The sequence below is a fragment of the Chelmon rostratus genome, chromosome 2, assembly GCF_017976325.1.
Source record: "Chelmon rostratus isolate fCheRos1 chromosome 2, fCheRos1.pri, whole genome shotgun sequence".
Taxonomy (NCBI): domain Eukaryota; kingdom Metazoa; phylum Chordata; class Actinopteri; order Chaetodontiformes; family Chaetodontidae; genus Chelmon; species Chelmon rostratus.
Window position 1 is genome coordinate 8,620,871 of NC_055659.1, and position 23,220 is coordinate 8,644,090.

Genomic DNA, 23,220 nt, shown 5'->3' on the forward strand with positions numbered 1-23,220 from the left:
AAATACAAATATTGAAAAGGTAAAAGCAATAAGTGCCAGCTGCTTGTAAATGAGTTTGCCGTCATCAGTTAGTCTAATTTACAAGGCTGCACTCCAATGGGAAGCCCATGTTGCTCAACCTCTGCTGGAGGAAACGTTCCCAGTTTAGCCGTAAGAACTGGGAAGATATTAAAGCATATTAAGGCCGTCCTTCTATGAATGGACCTTATTGTTTGTACGAACGTCAGAGTTACTAACGACCCCTGTGTGAGCAGTGACTGGTCCATCTCAAACTCAACACAACGCTGCAAAACAAATCTTAGTGATTTGAATCAGTCGTAGTGATTTCTCAAGTGAGTCTTAACAGTGAGCCTGAGTCACTGTCAGGGTTTTAAAATGACCTATAGGGGGACAAATCACCTCTCTAGCATCATACTTTCTATAACATTAAAGAGATAATTAGCACGATGAACGTCCTTCAAGTTTCATTACCCTCTGGCTGGAAAAACTCAGTCCAAGGTAAGGCCTGAGTCACTGCGAGGGCGACCACAAACCCACATATGACACGAGGACCTCCAGCGAGGCATGAGTAGCCTTGGAAAACCTCCCTCCCCCTCTCGTTAGCAGTGGAACAGTCTCACGGCCGTGATCTCACCAGATCTCAGTGCTGTAAACTCGCCCAGGAGGTAAAGGCCCTGTGGGCCGAGGAGATCCCACACCCTGTCCACATCTGGACATGCCCACATCTGGACAGGGGGTACCTGACCAAACTACATGGACCGGAGATCCATCACAGAGCAGATAAAGCAGAGATGCGGGAAATGACCGAAGCGCTTCCGGATTGTCAAAAGTTATCTTTTCAAACGTAAGAACTTATTGACCCTGATGATGTCTTTCAGTTTTGAGGCTCGCTCTGTTTTTCCACATCAGGCCACATTTTGTAATATAAATACAGAGTCAGCTTGAATGGAATTTAAAATGACTGTGGTTTTACTTTTTGTTGAAATTAAACAACTGTTTGCTGTCAGTGTGTGCGCGTGCCAGACGTGCAGGCATTCCCCAAAATATCTTTAACAGAGCGAGATTCTGGTTGGATAAGAGATTGTTGTGTCTGCGTCTGCCGTCACTCTGATCATCATCTGAAAAAGATCTACGCCTCTCTGCCTGTTGCTCTTTTCCTCACAGAAAAAAAAAACATTTGTTTGATTACCTGCCGGTCACTTTGTTTTCTAATCTCAAAACAAAACCTCGGATGCTTGTTTCTCCGCCTGGAACAATGATACAAACTGTTTACGGCACAAAAAAAAAGAAGTGGGTTTTTTTTCCGCCCCTGCTGTTTATCTCAGCCGGGCCACACAGCTGCTAAACAAGCGGTCGTCCAAAAAGCCTTGAAGTCATGTTTGTGCTGTACAGTAACAGCTGCCCCGCACTGATAACCAAGCGGCTTGTGTCAGAAACATCCTCTGCATGTTTGCTTAGGTGGAGGGCTGAGCACTATCGCCACCGCCGGGCTGTTTACAGACCGCTAAAATATATAGAGATCAACCCAAGACGAAGACCTTCACTCGTTCTGCTGAGGTCACCAGACGAGAAACCATTTCCCCAATCTGACCTTTGCTGCGGCGGCTTTTGATCTATCAGCGCTGTCTGCCTCTGGCGCAGCAAACCGTGCAGCAGTGAGTCTAGAAATTTATTTTAAACTGTATTGGAGGGAATGAAGGGCAGAGGCATGAAATCTCGAGCTCTTTTAAGGCCCTTCTTGATATATTTTAAACGTTTTGTGCAAATTGGCAGCTGCTTGGTAGGAAATTTAATTACAGCTGAAACATGACTGGGACATCATCGTTTTCTACAATAAGCAGTGAGCCAAGGTGAAAAAAACTTAAAAAAGAATGACAGATACGTGATGCATGGCCAAAAGTGTATGGACAGGTGGCCAATGACAGCCATGACTGAGTGTTGGATGCTCACACCACTCGTTATGACTTCTCCGCTCTTCTGGGAAGGCTCTCCACAAGATGTTGGAACATGGCTGCGGGGATTTGCTCCCATTCATCCACAAGAGCATTAGTGAGGCTGAGCACTGACGATGGGTGATAAGCCCTGGCTCTTTCAAAACCTTGTTGTTCCAGTTCATCCTGAGGGTCTTGGATGAGATTGAGGGAAGGGATCTGTGCATTCCAGTAAAGTCTTCCATACCAAACTTGGAGAGCCATTTCTTCAGGGTCCTTGCTTTGTGCACAAGAGGACTGCCATGTTGGAGAGGGAAAGAGTCTTTCCAAAACTGTCATCAGACACAATGGTGTTTGAATTGCATCATTACGATTAACTGGAACTAAAGGGCCTATTAAAAAGCATGAAGAGCAGGCAAGGTGAAAGGGGAGTCTGCATTCTTAAAATCAATTAATCAATCAGAAAACATACATTATTCACACATTCAGAAACTAAATAGAAAACAATTAAATGCAAAACCTCAGTTAATCTTAGGAGATAAAATATCACAGTAAGTCTGCAGGACTGTGTTGTGCAGCTCCACAGATGGTGTTGTGACATTAGATTTCCAGCAGGAGGCGCAATGAGTCAAAGCTGTGCCTCCTGTGGCTACAGCTAAGTGTACCCGTGCTCTCTGACTGTATCAAAAGGAAGCACCACTTGGCATTTAAAAAAAGAAAAAAAAAAAAAGGCCTCCACTGAATTTTCAGCCCTTTGATGTAGAGAAAGAGCAGACATTCCTCCACTCTGTGCATTCAAATCACTGCTACAGAGTGGGAAATTACTTCAGAAAGACAGAATCAGAGGAAAACAGTGTTCAGTGATTTATGTCTGTTAAAGTATCGTTCATTCAAAAAAGCACCACAGATGAAAAAGCCAGCTGAGCTTTGCTTCAGAGCATCTCTGATGTTCCCGGTGCCTAATTTTGATCTGTATTGAGCCTGACCATCGCTAAGCAAATAGGATTGGGTTGCCTTCATCACAGAGCAGTGGCGCTGTATGTCAGCGCAGTAAATGGGTCTGAGATGCATCAGTGGCTGTGTCTGCAGCCGGCCGCCTCGTCTCCACGGAGCCCCAGAAAATGGACTCGTCGTCTGATTATTGGACTGGAAAATGAATGTACAGTCTCCATCAAGCTCAGACAGGAAACTTCCCCCCACAGATGTAGCCACAATGCAGCTGATGCACACTTCATCCAACAGACCCACAGTCTCATGCGGTGCCACATTTACAGCTGCTGTCTGGAATATTCTGCTGTTTGGGTGTTATGATGTGTTGTACTGTTCCTGACAGAGTGTCAGAGGCAGTTGCGTCGTTATGTTTTCTGTCCGTTTTGTTGGTTTGTTTGTCTGTTTGTCAGCAGGATTATGGGAAAAAAATGGCGCTGATTTGCATGAAACTTGGTGGGAGGGTGTAGCGTGGTCTAAGGAAGCACCCTTTAAACTTTGGAGAAGATATGAATCACGAGGCAGACACACTGTGGGGGGGCATTTGGCCTTGGCAGATTATATGCCATACATCTTAAAATCCAGCAGATGGTAGTGAAGTTCAAGGGTGACAAAAGATAGCCAATTGCAGAAATATGATGACTCCGCATCACTAACCACATTCACTGGTACCAGTAATCCTGTGGGACAGTCGGCACATGTAATTGTTTCAACGTCATGCAGAAAGCAGCTGTTATGAAGCGCTCTGCGAAAGTGGTTTCATGGGAAAACCAGCAATTGTAACATCACCAGAATTGCAACAACAAGGTGCAGCTTTGAAACCGCAAATACACACATACTGTGCTACCAATCATATTACTCACATCCAAATGTGAATCATCTGCAATAAACTCCACCAGAGATGTTAAGGAAAACTTAACGAGAACAGGCAACAATGTTGTCGGTGAAGTTTGCATTTGCAGATTTGCATATCATAGCAGAGTGGCCTGCCGGTGGAGGTTTGCGCTCTCCAAGTGCCCTTCTGGTTTCACGATGCTGTCCTTGAGCTCTGCTTTTACATCAAAGACAAACTCATATCAACGTGATTGATAGGGCACTTAAAACGGAACCTGAACTGACTCCGTTTGCTGTCTGAGTAATGCAGATTCAGTATCAACAACAGAGTTGAAGCAGAGCCACGTCCAACATAAAGCAGTATATTAAGTGCTAATCTGGCCCAGCCAGATTTCATTAGCCATACTTAAAGCAGATAATCTGACATTTTTGCACCGACTTCAAACAAACACACGGATGAATGGGGAATGATGGATTAAATAGTACCATGTGATTCACATTTATTATCTTATCCTTTAAAATGCAATACTGTGATTCAAAACAGTATCATATTTTCCACCTGGGGCTGAGTATTATTCACAGCTGGAATCCAAACAGCACACCCGGACCACCACACGCAGACATGATATAGGGATGATTCATACTCCCCGGGGTTCTGCTGTAATGGTCCGTTACACACATGGCTGAAGATGTTGGTGAAGGTGGAGGCGGGTTTGGTGCTGGGGTGGGCCTTTTAGATCCAGTATTTTACTGACCCTTGTTGGGGAATGGGAGCTCCATATTGACCCCAGATGTGTTTGAGCTGCTGACTGTGGGAGCCTGTTGGTACTGTACGTCTGGGTAACAGTCACATAGCAGGGTCTGATGGTGAGTGCATTTCATTGTTGCTATTCCTTTAAAAACATATGCAAATAACACATTAACTCATCCTGAAAAACAGCATTTCAGAGTCATTAGTGGATGACTTCATGTGTCCATGAGTGTGTGTGTGTTCGTGTGTGTGTGTGTAGCATTCAGTGGCAAGAAAACAACATCCCTTCTTACAGAGCCGTAGCCCATAAAGGACTGACCCAAGCGGTGACCTCACTAAACTGTAATCCCAGCAGCGCCTGCGGGGAACCAGAGCAGAGAGGCCAAAGCCCAATTTTTTTGCAGATGGGTTTAAGTGGGTCAGAAAACGTGTGAGGCTTCAGTAGTTAGGGAAGCACTCAGCGACTATAGAAAGGTTCAACCCGGGCAGGAAAGGGAAATTGAGTGCAGACTGCCGGGAGCACAGATCCAGGATCAGATGACTGCAGCGCGTTACAGAATGCATTTGTCGATACACATAGTTTCCATGAGTGAGGCTGTAAAGTATTCCAACATTTAGAAAACCATAAACGCTCAATTTCACAATGCACATGGCGAGCTCTGAACAGATCCACTCACGAGCACGGGTGAAGCTTTACAGTGGTTGCCATGGAAACGACATTGCCAGAGGCGCAAACTAAGCCAAGGGCTTATCTATAAAATACAGTAATGTAGGCAAAGAGAGCACTGACATGCGTTCAGTGCTTGTGAGTCGTAAAAATATATGTCATGTTTACTGGTAACGTGCAATTGTGTGGTTTCACGATCAAATTGATTAAATACGTTTGTTCTGTGTGGGTCAGTAATGCAGCATATCAGATTTCTGGAAAAAAAATTCTTGAATGAAATAATTTTCCACTACTAGTGCTACTGTAAATCCTGGAAATACAAGGATGCAAATGGAAATACAAACAGTAGTTCCATAATAGCTTTATTAACATATAACAGCTCTCCTCCACAATGCCATTTACAGAATGATTTAATTAAGTTGTTAGCATGCCTTACTCACACAGTCTCTCTTGCTCTCTCTGTCTGTCAATCTATATGATTTGCAAGTTCTCATGTTTTACAGAATGTAAGATGTGTACATTTACTTATACGTAAAGAAATTTAAAATTCCACTACTTTTTAAGGGAATTTGGCATAGAGGGCAACAGAACAAGCCAAATTCCATTCAAAAATATGCCACTTTACAGGTGCCTGTGCCTCTTCGGGTTATGTGTAAAATGACGACACATCATAAAGACTTACAAATCACTGAGGTAAATCTAATAGAATTGCAATAAAATGTTTGTCTGTTGCTGCCATTTTCACCCAATAGATGCTCATCTGTGAGAGGTTCTAGCTGGTAAACTGCCAAATAAACTTACTTTGCGAATAAAACGTGTGCCAAACTTCTTAGAACTTCATGCTTGATTGAATGCTATATTGTTTCTGGCAGATTAGATGCGTCAAGAGGGGAGAACCGCTTTGCATATACCAAAAAAGTTATATTCTGGTGTTATATTCTATTCTGTTTGGGGCACATAAAACACACCTCTTATCAGATAACATTATTTAGCATCCATGTGAACAGTTAAGATGGAATCTTTAATCAGAATGATTTCAGTCGGGTTGAAGAAATATATATATTTCTTTATATTTTCTCATTCTGCGTTTCCCTCCATCTCACACAGAAAACCAGCGGTCGGTGCACATAGGCACATCCTCCACACACACAGCCGTTCAGCAGCTATCACACTGACACACAAGGCAGCCCATCAGTGGGTCAGTGGAAGACGGTTGCCATGGCAGCACATCCCGAGCCATGTTGCCGCATGATCAGAGGTGTGATGCTGCTGAACCAGCCCCCCTTTTCTTTGCTCTGCATTGCTGCCTGTATGCTTCCATATAGAAACACAAAATGGTACAGTCCACATACCCAGACGTCCCCCAACCCTCTGTTACCTTGTAGAGTACAAGACAATCAATTTTCTTTCACCTACACTGTCTTTTTTCTCCAGTATGTAAACGATATGCATCAGCTGTAATCTGTATGCATCATGTGTGAGGCTATGAACAGCATGTGCTGCCGTCATCAAATCTAATAAATATGCCTGCGCTGTAAAACAGATTAGTGTCTCCAAAAATATAATATACATTTAGCTAAAATACAGAAAAGATTGAATGTAATTATATATCATAACTGGGTAGATGGAAATTCCAGTCCTTTTGCACAGTATTAACAGATGCGATGTATTATCAGAAGTATCTTAATAACAATAATGATCCTCTATATTTTTTACATTAAAGGCACTCCAATCAATATTTTTTTTATGAACAATAGATCAAAAGACAATGTATAATGTGAAAGGGGTCGCTCAAAGTGAGAAACTCACCAAGAATCATCACCCGACTGCACTTCTCAGCTCTGCAGAGCGTTGCAGCGGGTTTCAGTTAATTGTTTCAGTATTACACCGACAACTATGTTTTAGGCCAGCAGCTGTTTTCAGCTAAAAAGCTCTGATAAACCCTGTACATTACCTACCCAGCAACAAACTGCAGACAGACAACATCAGAGCAAGCGGGTGAACACGGCGGGGCATGTAGCAGATAACTGAGCCAGATATTTCCCTCAGGAGTCAGCGTGGAGACCAAAACATTTATCATGTGACCAGAAACATGACTCCAAATGAATGCCCTGTGTCTGCTGGATGTGTTAACCTGCAACTGGTTGCTAACATGTTCACCACATCAACTTTGTGAGGCGTTAACGCAGTGTGTTAATGTGCTGACATCTCGTTGTGCTGCCCCCAAGTGGCCACAAGGGTGCAACGGCAGCAGTGGGTGAAAGCGTGGTTACTGCACTGACTGTGATTATCACTGAAGCGATGACAAGCAATGACGTCAACCAAATATTTTTTATTATTTGATTATTATTGATTATTTGCCAAACCTGATCACCAGCCGATTCGGGTTTATGGAAATCAGACATGTGATGGATTTTTCTGTTCTGCTCCTCCATGTATCACAAGTCTTCCTCTAGTGTTTCAGGTTTTAAGAAAGGGTGATGAAAGAAGCAAAAACATGTTGTGGAGCAAAAGCTGGCCCAAGGCGCGACTTCAGCTTCCTATGAGGCATTGCAGTCATCAATAGCTCTTTATTGCAGCTAAGTGCCTTTTGCTGTTTCTCTCCTCAATCAGCCAAAGAGTCTGGAGCCAAACCAAATGCTGAAAGATATTTGCTTTTTTTCATTGAGATCTTCCAAATTTAGGGTTTTCAAACATTTAACCTGCCAAGATAATACATAAATCTGTCAAATACAATAACCATGTTCAGGCAGATGGGCCTCCTGTCAAATTTGCATGTTCTGTTACAGACATTAGGCATTGCATTCATCTCATCAACTAAATGACGTTATGGAAAAAATAAGCAATTTTCCTAGTGAACATCTGTATTTTGACATGAAATGCTAACCTGTGCTTACATACACTACAGCTGAGTGCCTGCAAAACATCAACCATAATTGAATGAACACCACTAAAATGACACTGGATGCTGAATGGCGGCATTATTTATATACCAGATATGGAAAAACCAACCGTACACCAGCAATATAATGTGATTACTGCTGTACTCGTAAATCAGCGCTTTAAATATGGCTTGCAAAACGATGATATCATACGAGTGACGGTTAAACTTTGCCAACATGGTGTGAAGAACGCGACCACAGGAAACAGTTATGGTCCTTGACGTGGTCAAAAGGGGCCAAGGCTAAATCAGAAGCCATCTCAACACGCCTGAGACGTGAAACGCAGTCACTCACCTCACTGAGGAAGTGGTGCTCAAGTCTGAAGTAAAATGAGCAAAAACTCTTGTTGCATTAAATGTAAGCAGACTTTTCGAGCAGACGCAGTGTCTGCTGAGGGCAACATGGGACATTACGTACAATTCTAATATTACACTACATAATTATGGCAATTTGGGTTGTAACTGAACGTAAACTGTTCTGTGTTATTTCCACATCTGAGAATAGTTTGAACATGTGTACTGAATGACCATCAAAATAGCAACCACTGCACTTAATGCAATCTAACACAACTGTCGTATAATAATAAAAACTTCCTTTGTGAAACTTTTCTGTATTACAGTGTCGGAGGTAGTGGTTGATGTGATGTTTGGGACTAAGTAATTTCTGCATTAACCATGTGAGAGCGTTTGCTTGTTGGCACACCAAAAACTGGCTTGAGCCTATTTTAGCTAATTGTTTATGATCTGCAGGAGCTGCTCTAATCAACATGACTTCCAGCAGCACCTGCCTTGCATCAAACTACAGACACAATTAGAGACTAGCTGGTGAAGACAGTTGAATATACAGCAAGGTAACGACCCAAACCACTGCTAAAACAGGAAAGTGCTCTAAACTCACAGCCTCAGAGGCTGAGTGCAAACCGTGATCCTGTTGAGCTTCCTGCCAAGTGAAAAACCATCGACTGCTGTATGTAGCGACAGATTTTAAAGTGGTGTCACGAATTCAGTTATCCAGACAAAATTATGATACTTTGTGTACTTCATCTGGACAACAAATAGATGCCTGTGATTGATTTTTATAGCATATAAACATTGATTGCTCCATAAGTGGCAACTGATGTTTAAAGCTGCTCTATTTCCCATTGACTTCAATAGTTTGCATGAGGATAGATTTAAAAACACTGTAAAAAATTAATTAATCTGAAATTTACCAAACTACATCTTACCCTGACATCAAATTGTTGTTATTTATTTATTTATTTATTTATTTATTTTTACATTTTTTGTGAACATGAACAAACATGTTTGTGCAGGACAGTTTGAAGACACAGTGTAGCAAGTTTGGTCAGAATTAAGCTGACTAAGCTAATTAGCGATAACAACTTTATAAGGCCATTAAGCATTTTGTCATCACTATGTCTGTCAGCGTTATTCTGAGTTCATCATCTAATGGCTAAAAACTGGTAATGTAGCTTTAAGGTTTTATGCATTGCAGGTCTGTAAGCAATATTGTTGGATGGCGCCCAGCAATATAGCAATGTGGCAACAGATGAATAGTCCTAGTTTCCCGGGAACAAGCAGGAAGGATAGTAATGATTAATAAAACACGGTATTTGAATACCTTTTGCATTTAACTGGGACAAACGGAAAGATGGGGCTCACGAGGAGATTTGGGATGTATGTGATATCAGATTATTGATGAGGCAGACATACAGTAGCAGTGATTACTGTCAGTGTGCACACATTTAGCTTTGGATAGCCAGTGCTGCCTGCTGTGGGTTAATCAATATCCATTAGACATGGAGCAATGTACTTTACTAATAAACAACATGCACTGTGTCTTATTATTTCACCAGAAAAAGCACTGTGCATTGGTCTTGTGCATTATACCAGCACTACATACTGAAAACTACAGCAGCATTATTGGTTGGTCTCACTGTACTGTGCAGATTTAACTACATTGGGGCTAATTTCAAATGAGGATATATGAAAATGTAAAACTGGGGCTTTAGTGAAAGGGAACAGAAATTGCACCTCTCCATACAGTCGATTACCAGCTGGTTTCCATGGTGACGCAGGAGGAGCCTGATCTATTTTCAAGAGCTGGTAGCTAATGGCTCTCCATGAGCTGAACTGTGAGTGTGTGACAAGGGGTGTACAGTGGGAATGCAAATGTATGTGTGAGAGGATACTGTAAGAAGGAAATGGGAGCATGTGCTGCTGTGCCTGCTTCAAAAACTGGATTAGCTAGTTATCTACACCAAAGGTTGTTGGTATATTTATGAGACAGGATTAATTCTTGATATAGAGAAGAGCAGCGTTTCAGTATTCCTGCAAGAGAATCAAGGATACTTTCCACTGAAGCAGTGCAAGCACAGACGAGCAAAGCATATAAATCAGAGGGGTTTCCACAGTGTTGTATCCTCCAAGTATACGCACACATCCTACTCAAGGTCAGGGACAAAATAGCAGCAAGTATTTCCATATCTTTATGTGTTTTTGCAGCCACAATAGCCTGTTATTACTTGTGATAACCCCCTGGAAAAGACAGAGCATGCATGCATTCATACCCACACCCATAATCCTCTTGGGGTAACTTGTAATAATCTACTTTAGGGGCCAGTTGTACTCATCGGGAGGTCTCACAGTCACCTTGAAAGCAAGTTTAGGGACCGTTGACATTGGAGGATGATGAGGCATTTTTAGAAAAGGGTTACATAAAATAATTAGCATCTTTAGTGCCTGTGGTGTTGCAGAGCAGAGCCCCCCCACACACACACCTCTCACATTAATTTGAACCAGCACAGCAGAGCCGGTGCAGCGAGGGACAGGACAAAATACAGGGCAGATTTAAATGGATTTCGAGTACATGGATGTTACTGTGAGGAATATGACATAATCCCTGTTTAATCCTAACCTTATCAGGGTTCTGTTGTATGACCCTGAAAACAAAATGGTAAACCTTTAACCATGGAGCAATTGTCCTGTTTTATTCAATACAATGCTCCCTGTTCCAAAATAATTTCCAGTATCAGTCTGATCATGCCGCTCCAATTGAACTCAAAATTTTACAGAACTTAAACTGACCCACTTCCATTTCACACTTTTTCTTCGTTGCTCTAATTTTTACTCAGCTAAAGTGTGTCTCATCTCTTTTCTTCTCCTTGGTGCACTCTGTAGTAAGAACGTGACCTGGCTAGCAGGGCCTGGTGAGCGCTCCAGGGGCTGAGCTTAAATCCCACTGCATGTGCAACAGCAGATAAAGCCACCGATAAAACCACACTGGAGAACTGTCCTGGATTCCTTCTCTCCCTCCCTCTGTCTCTCGCTGTCGGATGTCAACTGACAGCGAATTAGATGGCGGCACACAAAGGATGTGAGAGGTGAAGGTGAAGGAGAAGGTGGTGAGGAAGAAGAAGAGCGTGAAGAACAAAAAGGGAGAAGAAAGAGAAGAAGAGCAAGGCGAAGATGAAGAAGCTGTCTGTAGAAAAAGTGACATGGGTGATCTGGACTGGTTGTTGCTTCTGCATCTGTTGGGTTTACATCAGTCAGAGGCGAGGGGGCATTTATTATGTGACTGAGGGAACACCTGATGAGTTTTCAAATTCTGTCTGAAAGTGTTCTCTCACAGTCAGCAGCCTCTGACAATGTCATGGGCACTTTGAGAAATCCTTAAAGAGCAAAAAAAAAAAAAGAGACTGCTGATGAAAGCTCTTTGATAACAGTAAGCCTTCCAAACGCAAAACATCAGACACCAGCACAAAGCAGAAATCCATGATGTCGGCATGAAAAGTTTCCTTCGCGGAAGTTTTTGCACCACAGTTGAATATTAACATGCATCTGATCTGTGTATCCTCATTAAACATTGAAATGCTGCGACGTCCAGCAGCTACAGCTCGAAGCCTGTGAGTAAAACCTAAGTTGACAACAACTCCTAACTGACCTTTTCAAAGTCAGCGGACAAACCGGCAGGAAGTCATTGATTGGCCTGTGTTGCCGTGGTAACAGGAGGTTGAAACCCACGCTTATCTTCAGATACTCTTACCCGTTTGCTAGGTTGTCGTCATCGTCCGGGAGGCTCTTTCCCAGAAGGTCACTGTCACTCAGGTAACCAGACTTGAGGTCGGCGTCATCCACGTCCAACCCTTCGATGAGCTCGATGCGAGACGTGCTGCTGAGGCGGCTGGAGCAGCGAGCTGGCATCGTGTGGGCCGTATACTGGGAGCCGGTCTTACCCCCCTGGTACCCTCCACCTGTGGAGGACGGGGCGTCGCCCGCTTGCAGTCGAGGGCTGGACTGGCCATGGCGCCAGGACAGAGGTGAGGAGCGGTTGGACAGGCTGGATATGCTGCGAGCGTTGGTCTCATCGCTGTCATAGCCCACGTTACTGCTGTCCAGACAGCTAGAGAGACACGTGGGGGAAGGGACAGCGTGCATTACAGTTACATACTTGAGGCATTTCTCTGACAGACACAAAATCAGCAGTGCAAAGAACATGACCAGAGCAGCCAACAAGACATTTTTCTTTCTTTGTCCAACGTCCTTCAAAGAAACCCACACTGGCATTGAGTCGCTGTTGACCCAGATACAGCAGTTGCGTCGCATCGTCTTCAGGGAGTAAAGCTAGAAATGTGGCCTCTCAGAACCCAAGACAAAGACGAGGATGACCTGATATGTGATAATGTGGCAGGCAGGATCGCTCTGTCAGAGCCATATACGTTCACACGCGCCAAAGACTTTACTTTGCGTGACCACACCCAACAAATCCTCTCTTTTCATTATTCTGTGATTATTTCAGTTTTGTTTTTTTGTTTTTTTAACTCAAATTATTTTCTATTCACTCCTCTAAGTGGGTCAGGGTTAGAAATGCCCTCCAAATGGCTCGGAGCATCTTCTGTGTCTGCCAATTACATAACTAGATGTACCAACTCAGCCAAATAAATATTGCAATGGCTACAACCAAGAGAGTATTTTTATCCATTGTTGATGGATAATTTATCAATATGAAGGCCAACTGGTGCCACTCCGGTACTGAAACTGGCTTCCTCACTTCTGTCAATGAGTGACCTAGTAGCTTGTTGAAAAGACCTCTGAATGATTATCAGATAATATCTCAAGCAGCGTCAAGTACACAATCACAAGATTTCACAGGTAACAGATCAGAGCTGAATGACGGATGACAAACATTTTTTTTTCTGATACTAACTTAAGTGCACTGCTTGCACACACTGAAATGGCTTGAGGTCCATTTGGTAGCAGCCTGAGAAAACTGTTCAATCCAACAAATGGCTTTACATTATAATATTTGATCTTACTCCATGAACCAAACATGCGTCTCCTTTCATGCACAGGCTGCATGAAAGGAGGAGGCTGCACAGTTGGATTTTTCAGGCTGAGAGTTAAACATCTGATGATATCTTCGCTAATCCTTTAAATATGGACATATGTTACTACAGTGGTCAAGATATGCAATTAGCAGGACGGTTAGGAAAAAATGTGCTTTTGGGTGGACACACTATATACAGTAACAGTGGCCTCAAACATATCTTTTGCATTTCTGAACTACAATCACTTGTTAATTATTAGGGGACATTTTTTCAGATACCACAATATCTATGATGAGAAAATCTACTCTGGCAAGGCATAGCATTTTCGTTAAAACGGAGGCCTTTAAAGCTGCTTTAGTTCACTTCTGGCCAGCAGGTGGTAGAAAAAACACCAAATCAGACTGTCAGTTACACAACTGCCACCATTTCACTTGCTTATTAAGGTGTTATGGCTAACGTGTTAGCAGTCAACTGCCTAATTACACATTCTGCAGACAGAGAGCAACATCTGTATTTATTTAAGTTCAATTTTACTAGCCTTGTATCAATGTGAAAGAGATTTAGCTGTTTAGCTTTAGCTTGCAAAACGTCTTTACCAGCTAATCAGTAGGTCAGTCAGCCATTTGATGTTGGAGATCTTTATTTGGTTCATCAGAGTTATTATTATTATTATAAATTTGCAGGAAACGTGCATGGGCTAATGAAAGCAGCACACAGAACACACTGTTAATGTGGGGGTGTAAAATCTGATTTATTAGCTAAAAGATCCCTAAAAAAGCATTATTATGCTGCAGAATTGATTCATCATTTTCTATGAAATCAGCCCTTGAAGTAATCATTTTAAATGACTGAAAACTGATTCTCTATTAATATAAAAATACTCATTAATGCAGGTCTAACAAGATACTAGATAAGCAGAATGCTGTTCCTGTTTGCATTTGTGTTACACAGGATATTGCATCTCAACTTTAATGTCCAAATGAAGACCCCCTCCTCCTGTTATGCTGTGGTTGTTGAAGCAAATTAATGCCTGAGCTTTTTGCCTACGAGAGCTAAACAGAGATTCCTCGAATGAAGTCATGATCATGAAACAGAGAGGGGCTATTTAAGAAGGATGGAAGCCAGATGTGAACCAGGTGGCAACTCTCCAAGGGGCTGCAGCACAACTGTTTACACGTGATTGCGTTATGTATTGATCCAACAAACTCTCCGCTGCTTGTTCACATGAGTGTTTTTCAGTTTAAAGTGAAGACAGAACTTGGCTCAGGGGTTTAGGATTTCATGAACAAAATGCATACTGTATTGTGATATTATCCAGTGGAGCAGGAGACACTACTCTGAAACAATGCAACAATTCTTAAATGCAGATATAGTGCACTTACCTATGGCTAAGCTGCGAGCCCCGCAGACTCGACATGGTATCCTCCAAATTCTGGCGAAGGTCAAGAACATTCTGCACGGTCCGCTTCCTCTGGGACTCAGGGTCTGTTGGTCAGTCATGCAGAACAAAAGGTCATAAAACATTTAGAGTGTCGGAATAAAACTCAGATACAAGCCGCCGTTTTATTGTGGTCTGGGCTTGTGTTTTAAGAGAATTCATGCATGCACACAGCGCTCACGTTCTCGCCTCCACTCGCATGTGTTCTCGCTCGCTTTATTTGTGTCTGGACTGATGTGACAGGTGTCCTCCTTGTAAGCACAGAGCCAACGTATGTTCACATCATTAAGCAGACAAATTTCACTCCATGGGCCTCCCTCACCATGGTAACCCCCACACTAACCCCCCACCCCCTCCTGCACTGACATGGTGCATCCTGAAAATGAAACGCTGATAGGTTGCCTGTAACTTCGATAGCCCACCAGGGGGATGTATTCAGACATTCATGCCACACCAGGATCTCTTTTAAGTCACTGAGCTTCTTTCCAGAGCTTTTCCAGAGTTTTATTGAGCATTATCTCAGAGTCACTCAGAGTTGAAGTTGTGAGGCTAACAATAAGCTGAACTGCAGCCAGAAGGATTTCACAGGAGGTCAGCTTATTTGGACACAACTGTGTCCAATGTAAAGTGTACAGCCAGTGAGTGATGACCATGTTAAATCAATGCTACAGTACAATTAGAGGTGTTGTTGTGTTAGCTGTAACAAATGAGAGAAACCTCCCTGTCTCAAAAACACAAGGAGATGGGGTTTTCCACTGCAGTGTGGAGGCAAATATCCTCGGGGGGAGAAACGAAATTAACATTCAGTGCATTAAGAGCAATAGCTGGAGGAGAGGCGAGTGTGTCAGGGGAACACACGTCAAATAATGTGCTGCTTTCATGAAGGGACGAAGAACTACTTCAACAAGGGGGTGAACTGTAAGCATCAATATGACAACATTTACAGGCAGTCACACACTCACAACACATTTGCTGACGTCCTTTTTGCTAACCAACACTGGGGATATGCTGTAGGGTCCAAATCTGCAATGAAGCTGGGGGCCAGTTTATGAAAGAACGTTTAGCTGGTTTCAAGAGACCCTGAATACAAGCAATTTATGGGCTCAGTGGAAAACCAATATATAGTTTTCTGGCAATTTGCACCTCAGTATAATCCAAAATACTGTACTTGTGTATTGTGTATGTACAATATTGACAAGCACTTTGTCAATATTCTAACTATTTGATTTAGTTGAAGTTTGTGTGAGCTGAACTAAATGAGATATTGAGTTGATCTTATATATGATGCTGATAGAAACTCAGCGGGGCTCATGTATAATTTACTTTTTGTTCGTAGAGATTCCATAATGCAGTTTGATTTAACATAGTAGAAACCCTGAGAAAAGTCTTCTAAAAACGTTATTAAAAAGTAACACAAATCTAATCAGCTGCGGTTTTCTCAAAAACTTTGTTCACTCGTTTACACCATAACAAACACTTACTGGTTTACTCTGCAGTGAGCAGGAAAGTGAGATTTTGGAAACAAAATGTCAATGATTCAATGTATGTAATTGTCACTTAATAATAATAATAATAGATTTTATTTATCACGCACTTTACATTTGAACACAAATCTCAAAGTGCACAGTACAGGCAACAATAACAGTAAAAACAAGCAACTTGACTGACTGCTTGCATCTATAAAATGTGCTCTACTGCATTGTGGGATTGTTGGCAGAAATTAGACATGACATCAACTAAATGACTAAAGTCAATTGTGGACAGTGAACATAATTCACGTAAATAATCATATCATAGTAAGTAGGGAGTGATTTTGGACTGCACAGTAGATAGCCATCTCATAAAATGTCACAGTTTCATGGTATACAACAATTTCATTATCATTATCATCATCTTTTTAAAATAACACTAGTAAATGGATTTCAGTACTGCAGACAAGCAATTGTATATGATAACCCACAATTTTCATTCAACCGTATACTGTTAAACCCTGCTATTAACCTCCCCAGACAATGTCGACAGTGAACATTTTACGCTCAGGACCAACATTTTTGCAACTTGCCACATAAAGTATGTTTGTTACCAACATTTCCTTGCTATGTTAACAGAAAGTTCACACTGGCTTTACATATCCATTAATTAATTAATTATCCTGATGCGCTGGTGTTGCATCAGGCCGCCTCCATCCCTCTCAACAAGCGTGAACTTGGACAGGCACAAGCTTCATGTGATCCCAAAGAGGTAATCAGTTTAGTTTATTTGGTATTATGAGAGGGGGAGCATAGAATAACATAGCTAACACAATGAAGTCAAACACTTATTTCCATTGTGGCCTTTGATGTAAAGAATAAACATGAGGGAGTCTCGGTATAAATCTTTTAGTCTCATCACATCTGCAAACCCCACTAACCACACTGTAATTCTGGGATACTGTTCATTTACTTTGTGATGAATTCCGGGGGAAACACTCAAACAGGAAACCTGGTCGCAGAGCACACATGTGAATCGCATCTGTTTTGAGTATATACTGTATGCATTATGCACTGTGCGGTGACCGACAGTCCTCTGGCACCCTGCATTGCAGTGATGTCTACAATACAGAGAAGGAAACTCAGACAGAATACTGAAGCAGATGCGAATAGGGAAAGACCTACAGTAGGAATGATGCAGCACAGGAAGTGCTCTATATTGAAGCAGTGCAGAGGCAGGCTGAAGTGAGGCCAAATTCATTCTAAAGTATTGTTAAAGGACTTAAGTCATTAACCTTACAAACACTGCTAAATCATCATTAAAGGTCGTATGTGTTGCACCAATTCAATGAGACATCAGCATCACTTTCAATCAAATTTTCACGAACAGACAAGGCGGTCAGTGAGAGGACAGACAGTCTTCATCAGCCTCCACAGTTCATCTTGAAGCTAGCTTCGTTGAAGGTTTTCTTCTACCTCAAATGGACTCAGAGCTTTTCAGAGTTTCTCACAAAGGCGAACAGCTGGAAAATAACTTCGGTAAAAAGAAGCACACTCACAGTGATGTCGGATTGAGTTAGGAGTGGGCAATCACTTTTTTTGAGAGCCACATAGATTGCTCATAGTGGCTATCAGTGGTTAGACTCATCCCTTTTCAAATAACATCTTTCACGAGATTCTTGGCCTTCAAATCCATTGCTCCGGTCTTCACTATAAGCAGAAACATTCAATCATGTTGCAGCTTTGGCTAATAGTATCAAATACCATTATCAGATATGAGTAATATATTCAGATAGTACACCATGAGGTATTTCTTGGCTATGAAACCTTTTCCATGTTTATAAATGTTACTTTTGCCTTTTCTGTCCCTTAAAGACAACATTTTGTGACCCTTGCATTCTGCATAGCTTGTAATAATGCCATCTGTGACCATTGCTTCACCCATATACCCATTCCACTGCCCAGCTATGATTCTACATAGCTGTAGGCTTTTTCTATGTCTGAGCTCTTGCATGACAGATCACATATAATTAGAACGAAATGAGGTTTGCTCATCCCCTTGCTGTCTAGAGGAGAGATTTTTCCAGGAGTATTGCTGTCTGCACTACTCTAATCTTCTGCTTCCTTCTAAATATACTATATATCTGTCATCCTAATGACCTCGAATCTATTTATCATTGTACATTCATCATTTTGAAACTGATTTGAGGTTAGTCTATATTCATTTATTACACAGCAGACAGTGCAAGCTCGACAGCTCTGTGTGAAGAGGATGAAGAGTTGAACATAAGTCGCGATTATCTTGTAATATTAAGAAACCACAAAATAAAGTCTGAAATTTCAATTTGATCTGGATCTGGAAGGAAGTTTTTTATTTTGTTGCACATCTGCAGCGTCGTCTTGTGATGAGGAAGTGGCATGCAGTGTTCCCGTATTGGATGACAGCCACGCTGCACAAACTTACATGGCGAGTTTAACAAATGAGCCCATTAACTAAGTTCACCATTCTTGATGCCATATTGGTAAACAAAGAGACCCTCTATGATCAAAAATAAAAGCATCCTTTCAGCTTGCTTATAATGAGACAGGCTGCAGGAGCGGAGCACAGCATCAAGCAGGCACTGAATGCATGACTAAAAAGATCTATTTACAGTAACAAGCATGTCCACTGTACATGTGCAGTACAGTAGTAGGACAAAAACTTTCAGTCTAATACAAAAGAGTGTTCAGAAAAGGCTGTTTTACCAATGCAAAACACTAGCATTATTGTAATTAAAGATATTTTTCTCTTTTTGATCAATAATCAGTGTTGCAGTATTTTCTCATCTCTCCATCACCGCATTGTGTTTTCAATTTGACAGTTATTTGATCTTTCATGGGAACAAAACACCTGACTTGTGTCAAATACCCGCATGGGATTAACATCTTAAATGATGATGAATTATTCATTAAGATAATAAACTCCCTTTCTGAGAAATAATGACTTTCATTGATCTGGAAATGTCATGGAGGTCAACGCTGCACATTGAGAAGAAAAGATGCATCAGCCGTACTGCAAGTTTTTATGCAATTAGGTTCATAAAGCAGACATGGGTGTGGTGCTGGATTCTGCACAGCTTTTAGACATTTTGGTTGTGGTTTCACACTCGAACACACAACAAAACCCAACGATGCCTTGCTGCTATCCATGACATCCTTGTCATTGCTGCTCTTCGTTGATGTTAAGGGTGACTAACATGAGTGATAGATGTCCATGCGGTATAAGCTAATGAGGCATGGATAACAGATTCAATCACCAGAGATGTGTTCATTAAGATGCAACAGAGGACGTGTTCTTCTGATGGTATGGCGCAATGGAATTACGAATAACTGAATAATAAATGAAATGCCTGTTGATGCCATGCTTGAACCAGATTTGTCAACGATAGGATTTCAGGGGAATGAGTTCATGCATTCGTGTCAACGCGTAAGAAACGTGCACTCTAACGTTCCAGTTAAAAAACAAAAAGCACCACCACAAACCAAACTGTAACCCTTTTGGACTTTTATGCATAAAAACTGTCTATGTGAAACATTTTTTCATACCTAATAGTTCCTTAAAGGACCAAAACACTTGAGGTCTGAACAGTAAAGTAACTAAAGTCTATGATGTCAAATAACCTTGCAGTGACAACTGAGAGAAAAACTGGATTTGAATTGTAATGCATGTAAATTTGGGGTAAAACTGTGATACCTTCTTGCATCATGTGACTGAAATAATTAAAAACTACAGCTACCATTAAACAAGTAGTCATGCTTTGATAGCCAAAGCAAAAACAAGCAAAAAAACCATGAATTCATTTGAATTATAATCAACATCACATGATCAATACCCTTATTATTCGCCAAGCCCTCTCTATTGATAAACCTGACCTACACCTCCAGAGAGAAAGCCATTTTCTCTGCCATTTGCACCCTCGTAGTACACAGGGTGTAAACCATCTGTCAATGCTCTACAGATGAATGGAGCTGGGAGGAGGCTAAATGTGTGTCTGTGTGCCTCAAATGAATTCAATATGGCATGCCTCTTTTCCCATGTCTCTTTTTGGAAGTGTACGTGGAGCAGCGGATGGACCCTCGAGTGCATCGGCACATGTTGTAGCAAACGAGAGCTTTAGGAAGGAGATCAGTCTGCTGGTAATAATCCCCAACCCCTCAGGCTTTTTTTTCCATGCAATCACCCGGCAATGCTATGATAGGAAGCAAGCATATTTCACATCATCAATGGCACCGAGCCTCAGACACCTGCGTGACATGCTGAATACAGAACAATAGAGCATCACGATAGCTTTGGTATTCTACTAACCATTCAGCTTTGAACTGATGCAGCATTCAACAAAATAATAAGGAGAGGAGCATGCTTTGCAAGCACAACAAGGCTGCCTCTTTTTTTGTCCCCCCCGACAGTCGTCAGCGGCATCGAATCCATTCAGGGGGAATGTGGGTCTGCAGCAGCAAGCAGGTGCCGTGTGGTGGTTGTATCAAAGGGGGCGTGCTGCCGACTTTGAGAAGCACTGAGAAATCGTACAAGCGGGGCGTTTGGTTTGTAGCACATGGCGGCCACACGTACCACCGGACCCCTTGGGTGGAAGAGGTATGAAGACTGCTCTGCTGTACTCACCTAACATCTGACTGAAGAGCAGCTGCTCCAGGTCGCCCAGCACTGTCACCACCAGTTCTGGGTCCACCTTCAGGAAGGGCTTGTCTCCCCCTTCCTCCCCCTGGCCTTTGGAACCGGACTCCACTCCGGCTCCAGCTCCCTGCTTCTTAGCGTTGGCCTTGGCCTTGCTGGAGAGGATCTCGTCATCTGACTTGCCATCCTCAGGTGCCTTGCTCAGGGGCTTCACCTCAGCGTAAGGACCCCGAGGAATGCGACTCTGCTTGCTCAGAGCAGAGGGGGCAGCCAGAGGGCTGAAGGGCTTGGGTTTGCCCTGGAACAGCGAGTGTTCAGATTTGGATAGATTTCGAGAGAGAGGGGCACCCCCTCCGGCACTGCTGCCACCCCCCGCCGTCTTTGGCTTGCCCGTCTTGGTCTGCCCGGCTCCAGGCTTGGCCATGTCATCACACCACTTGGGCTCATAAAGGTGCAACTTCTTCTCAGCATCAGTGAGCACAGCCAGGTTTGTCATAGACCTCTGCTTGCGGAGACTGGAGGGCACTGGTAGCCTGCCATCAGAGCTACCCGGCCGGTAAACCTTCAGTTCACCCCGCTGTGTGCTCTGGGGCACCCCAGACTTGGCCCTCTTAGCTGCCATACCAACTCCTTTGCCATCTGCTTGGCCGTATGCCTTTGTGCTATCAGTCCTCTCCATCTTCAAATCTCCTCTGCCTTTCACACTATTTCCAAGCATGCCCCCTGCATGAGACCATATAGAAAAGCATCAGCAAGGGAGAAAACAGGCTTCCTTATCAAACCCTTTTCCTTGTGCAAAAACATTCAGAAAAATGCTTCCTGTAAGGCAATCCTGCAGCCTTCTTTCTTCCCTCTGCCTCCTTCTCTCCCTCTCTCGTCCTGACAGGCTGCTGCAGCTGCAGCTGTTGCAGTGCTGCCCAGGCACTCCCTTTCTCTCCTTCCCTCCCGTCCTCCTCTCCTCCGTTTTTTCCACACTCCTCCCTCCAGCACACCCTCCTGCCGCCGAACCGCGCAGCAGCGGAATGACAGCAGCGGCAGACGCAACAACGCTCCCTCCTCCCCCTGCTTTCTGCTGCCTCTCCCTCGCCTCCGTCTTCCCTCCCATCCTCCCTCCTCCTTTCCTCTTTTTCCCTTCGTTCAAAGATGCTTTGCCGTGTCTCAGCAGAATATGTGAAATGCAAGAAAGCGATGAGGAATGATTATGTGTGGCTTTTCAAACCAGGCACCATTCTCCTCTAACGCACCATGTTTTCCCACCATCTCCTCTGAATCCTTTGTTCTCCCCCTCCCCCTCCCTCACCTCTAGTGCTCCCTGTTCAATACACTCAACATGATGCATGATTTGTTATGTTAGTGGAAGTGTTCTTAATGAGAATGCATACACATTTAGATATATAATTAGAGACCATAGCATAAATCATTTTATCAGTCAAAATCCCACACAATGCAACAACTGGAGCATCCAGATTATCTCTTGATCCTGTCTGAGCTTCCTTACGATATCAATTCCAGATTTACAGATGGATAAAACACATGCTACAAATCAGCAGTGTGTTGTCTTGCTGTAAATGGACAACTGCATTCTTGTCAAAAAATATCAACTATGTTATAGGTTCATGTGCATCATGTGATGTTAATGAAAACTAAAAAAAAAAAATGCTTAGGTACTTTTTGTCCACGAGAAAACTTGGCTTTAAATTCAAAAAGTGTTTCGGCCAAATGGGTGACTTCACTTCAGCAGACTGAGCGAGTGACACGACGTGCCAGTCTTAGCTCGTAACACACCCAAAACCACACTTTGGAAATATCTTCAAGTCAGCATAAGACACATGTATACACACACATGCACACGTACACACATGTAACTGTGTTAAATCCAGTCACATAGAGGCAGTTTTTTTTGCTAACATATGAGGATAATCATCTTTTTATGATATTCCACACCGCCGTCTCTCAGGAGGATTGAGGAGGCTCCGCGGCGCTCTCATGCAGCGCTGCTCCATGGAAACCACCCGCTCTCATCGCATGCATGTCATCTGCACCAGACCTCGCTGCAGTGCACAAACACAGCTGGCAAAGAAACCTTTTCCATGAACTACTATACAGCCATCATATTATTATCATCAAATAATGTTTATGCTGTAATTAATGCGAATGCAACGCTAGTGAGTAGTCTAGTGACTGAGTAGATGGTTGTTCTTTT

General features: G+C 42.7%; 1 protein-coding gene across 1 annotated transcript in view; it reads right to left on the minus strand.

Annotated features, from left to right (window-relative positions):
• Positions 1-23,220, minus strand: part of nav1b (neuron navigator 1b) — a 53,968-nt gene that overhangs the window by 25,563 nt on the left and 5,185 nt on the right. Inside the window, 3 exon segments of the mRNA XM_041946194.1 lie at positions 12,157-12,513; positions 14,821-14,923; positions 21,006-21,740. Of these exon segments, the coding sequence (XP_041802128.1) occupies positions 12,157-12,513; positions 14,821-14,923; positions 21,006-21,740 (1,195 nt within the window).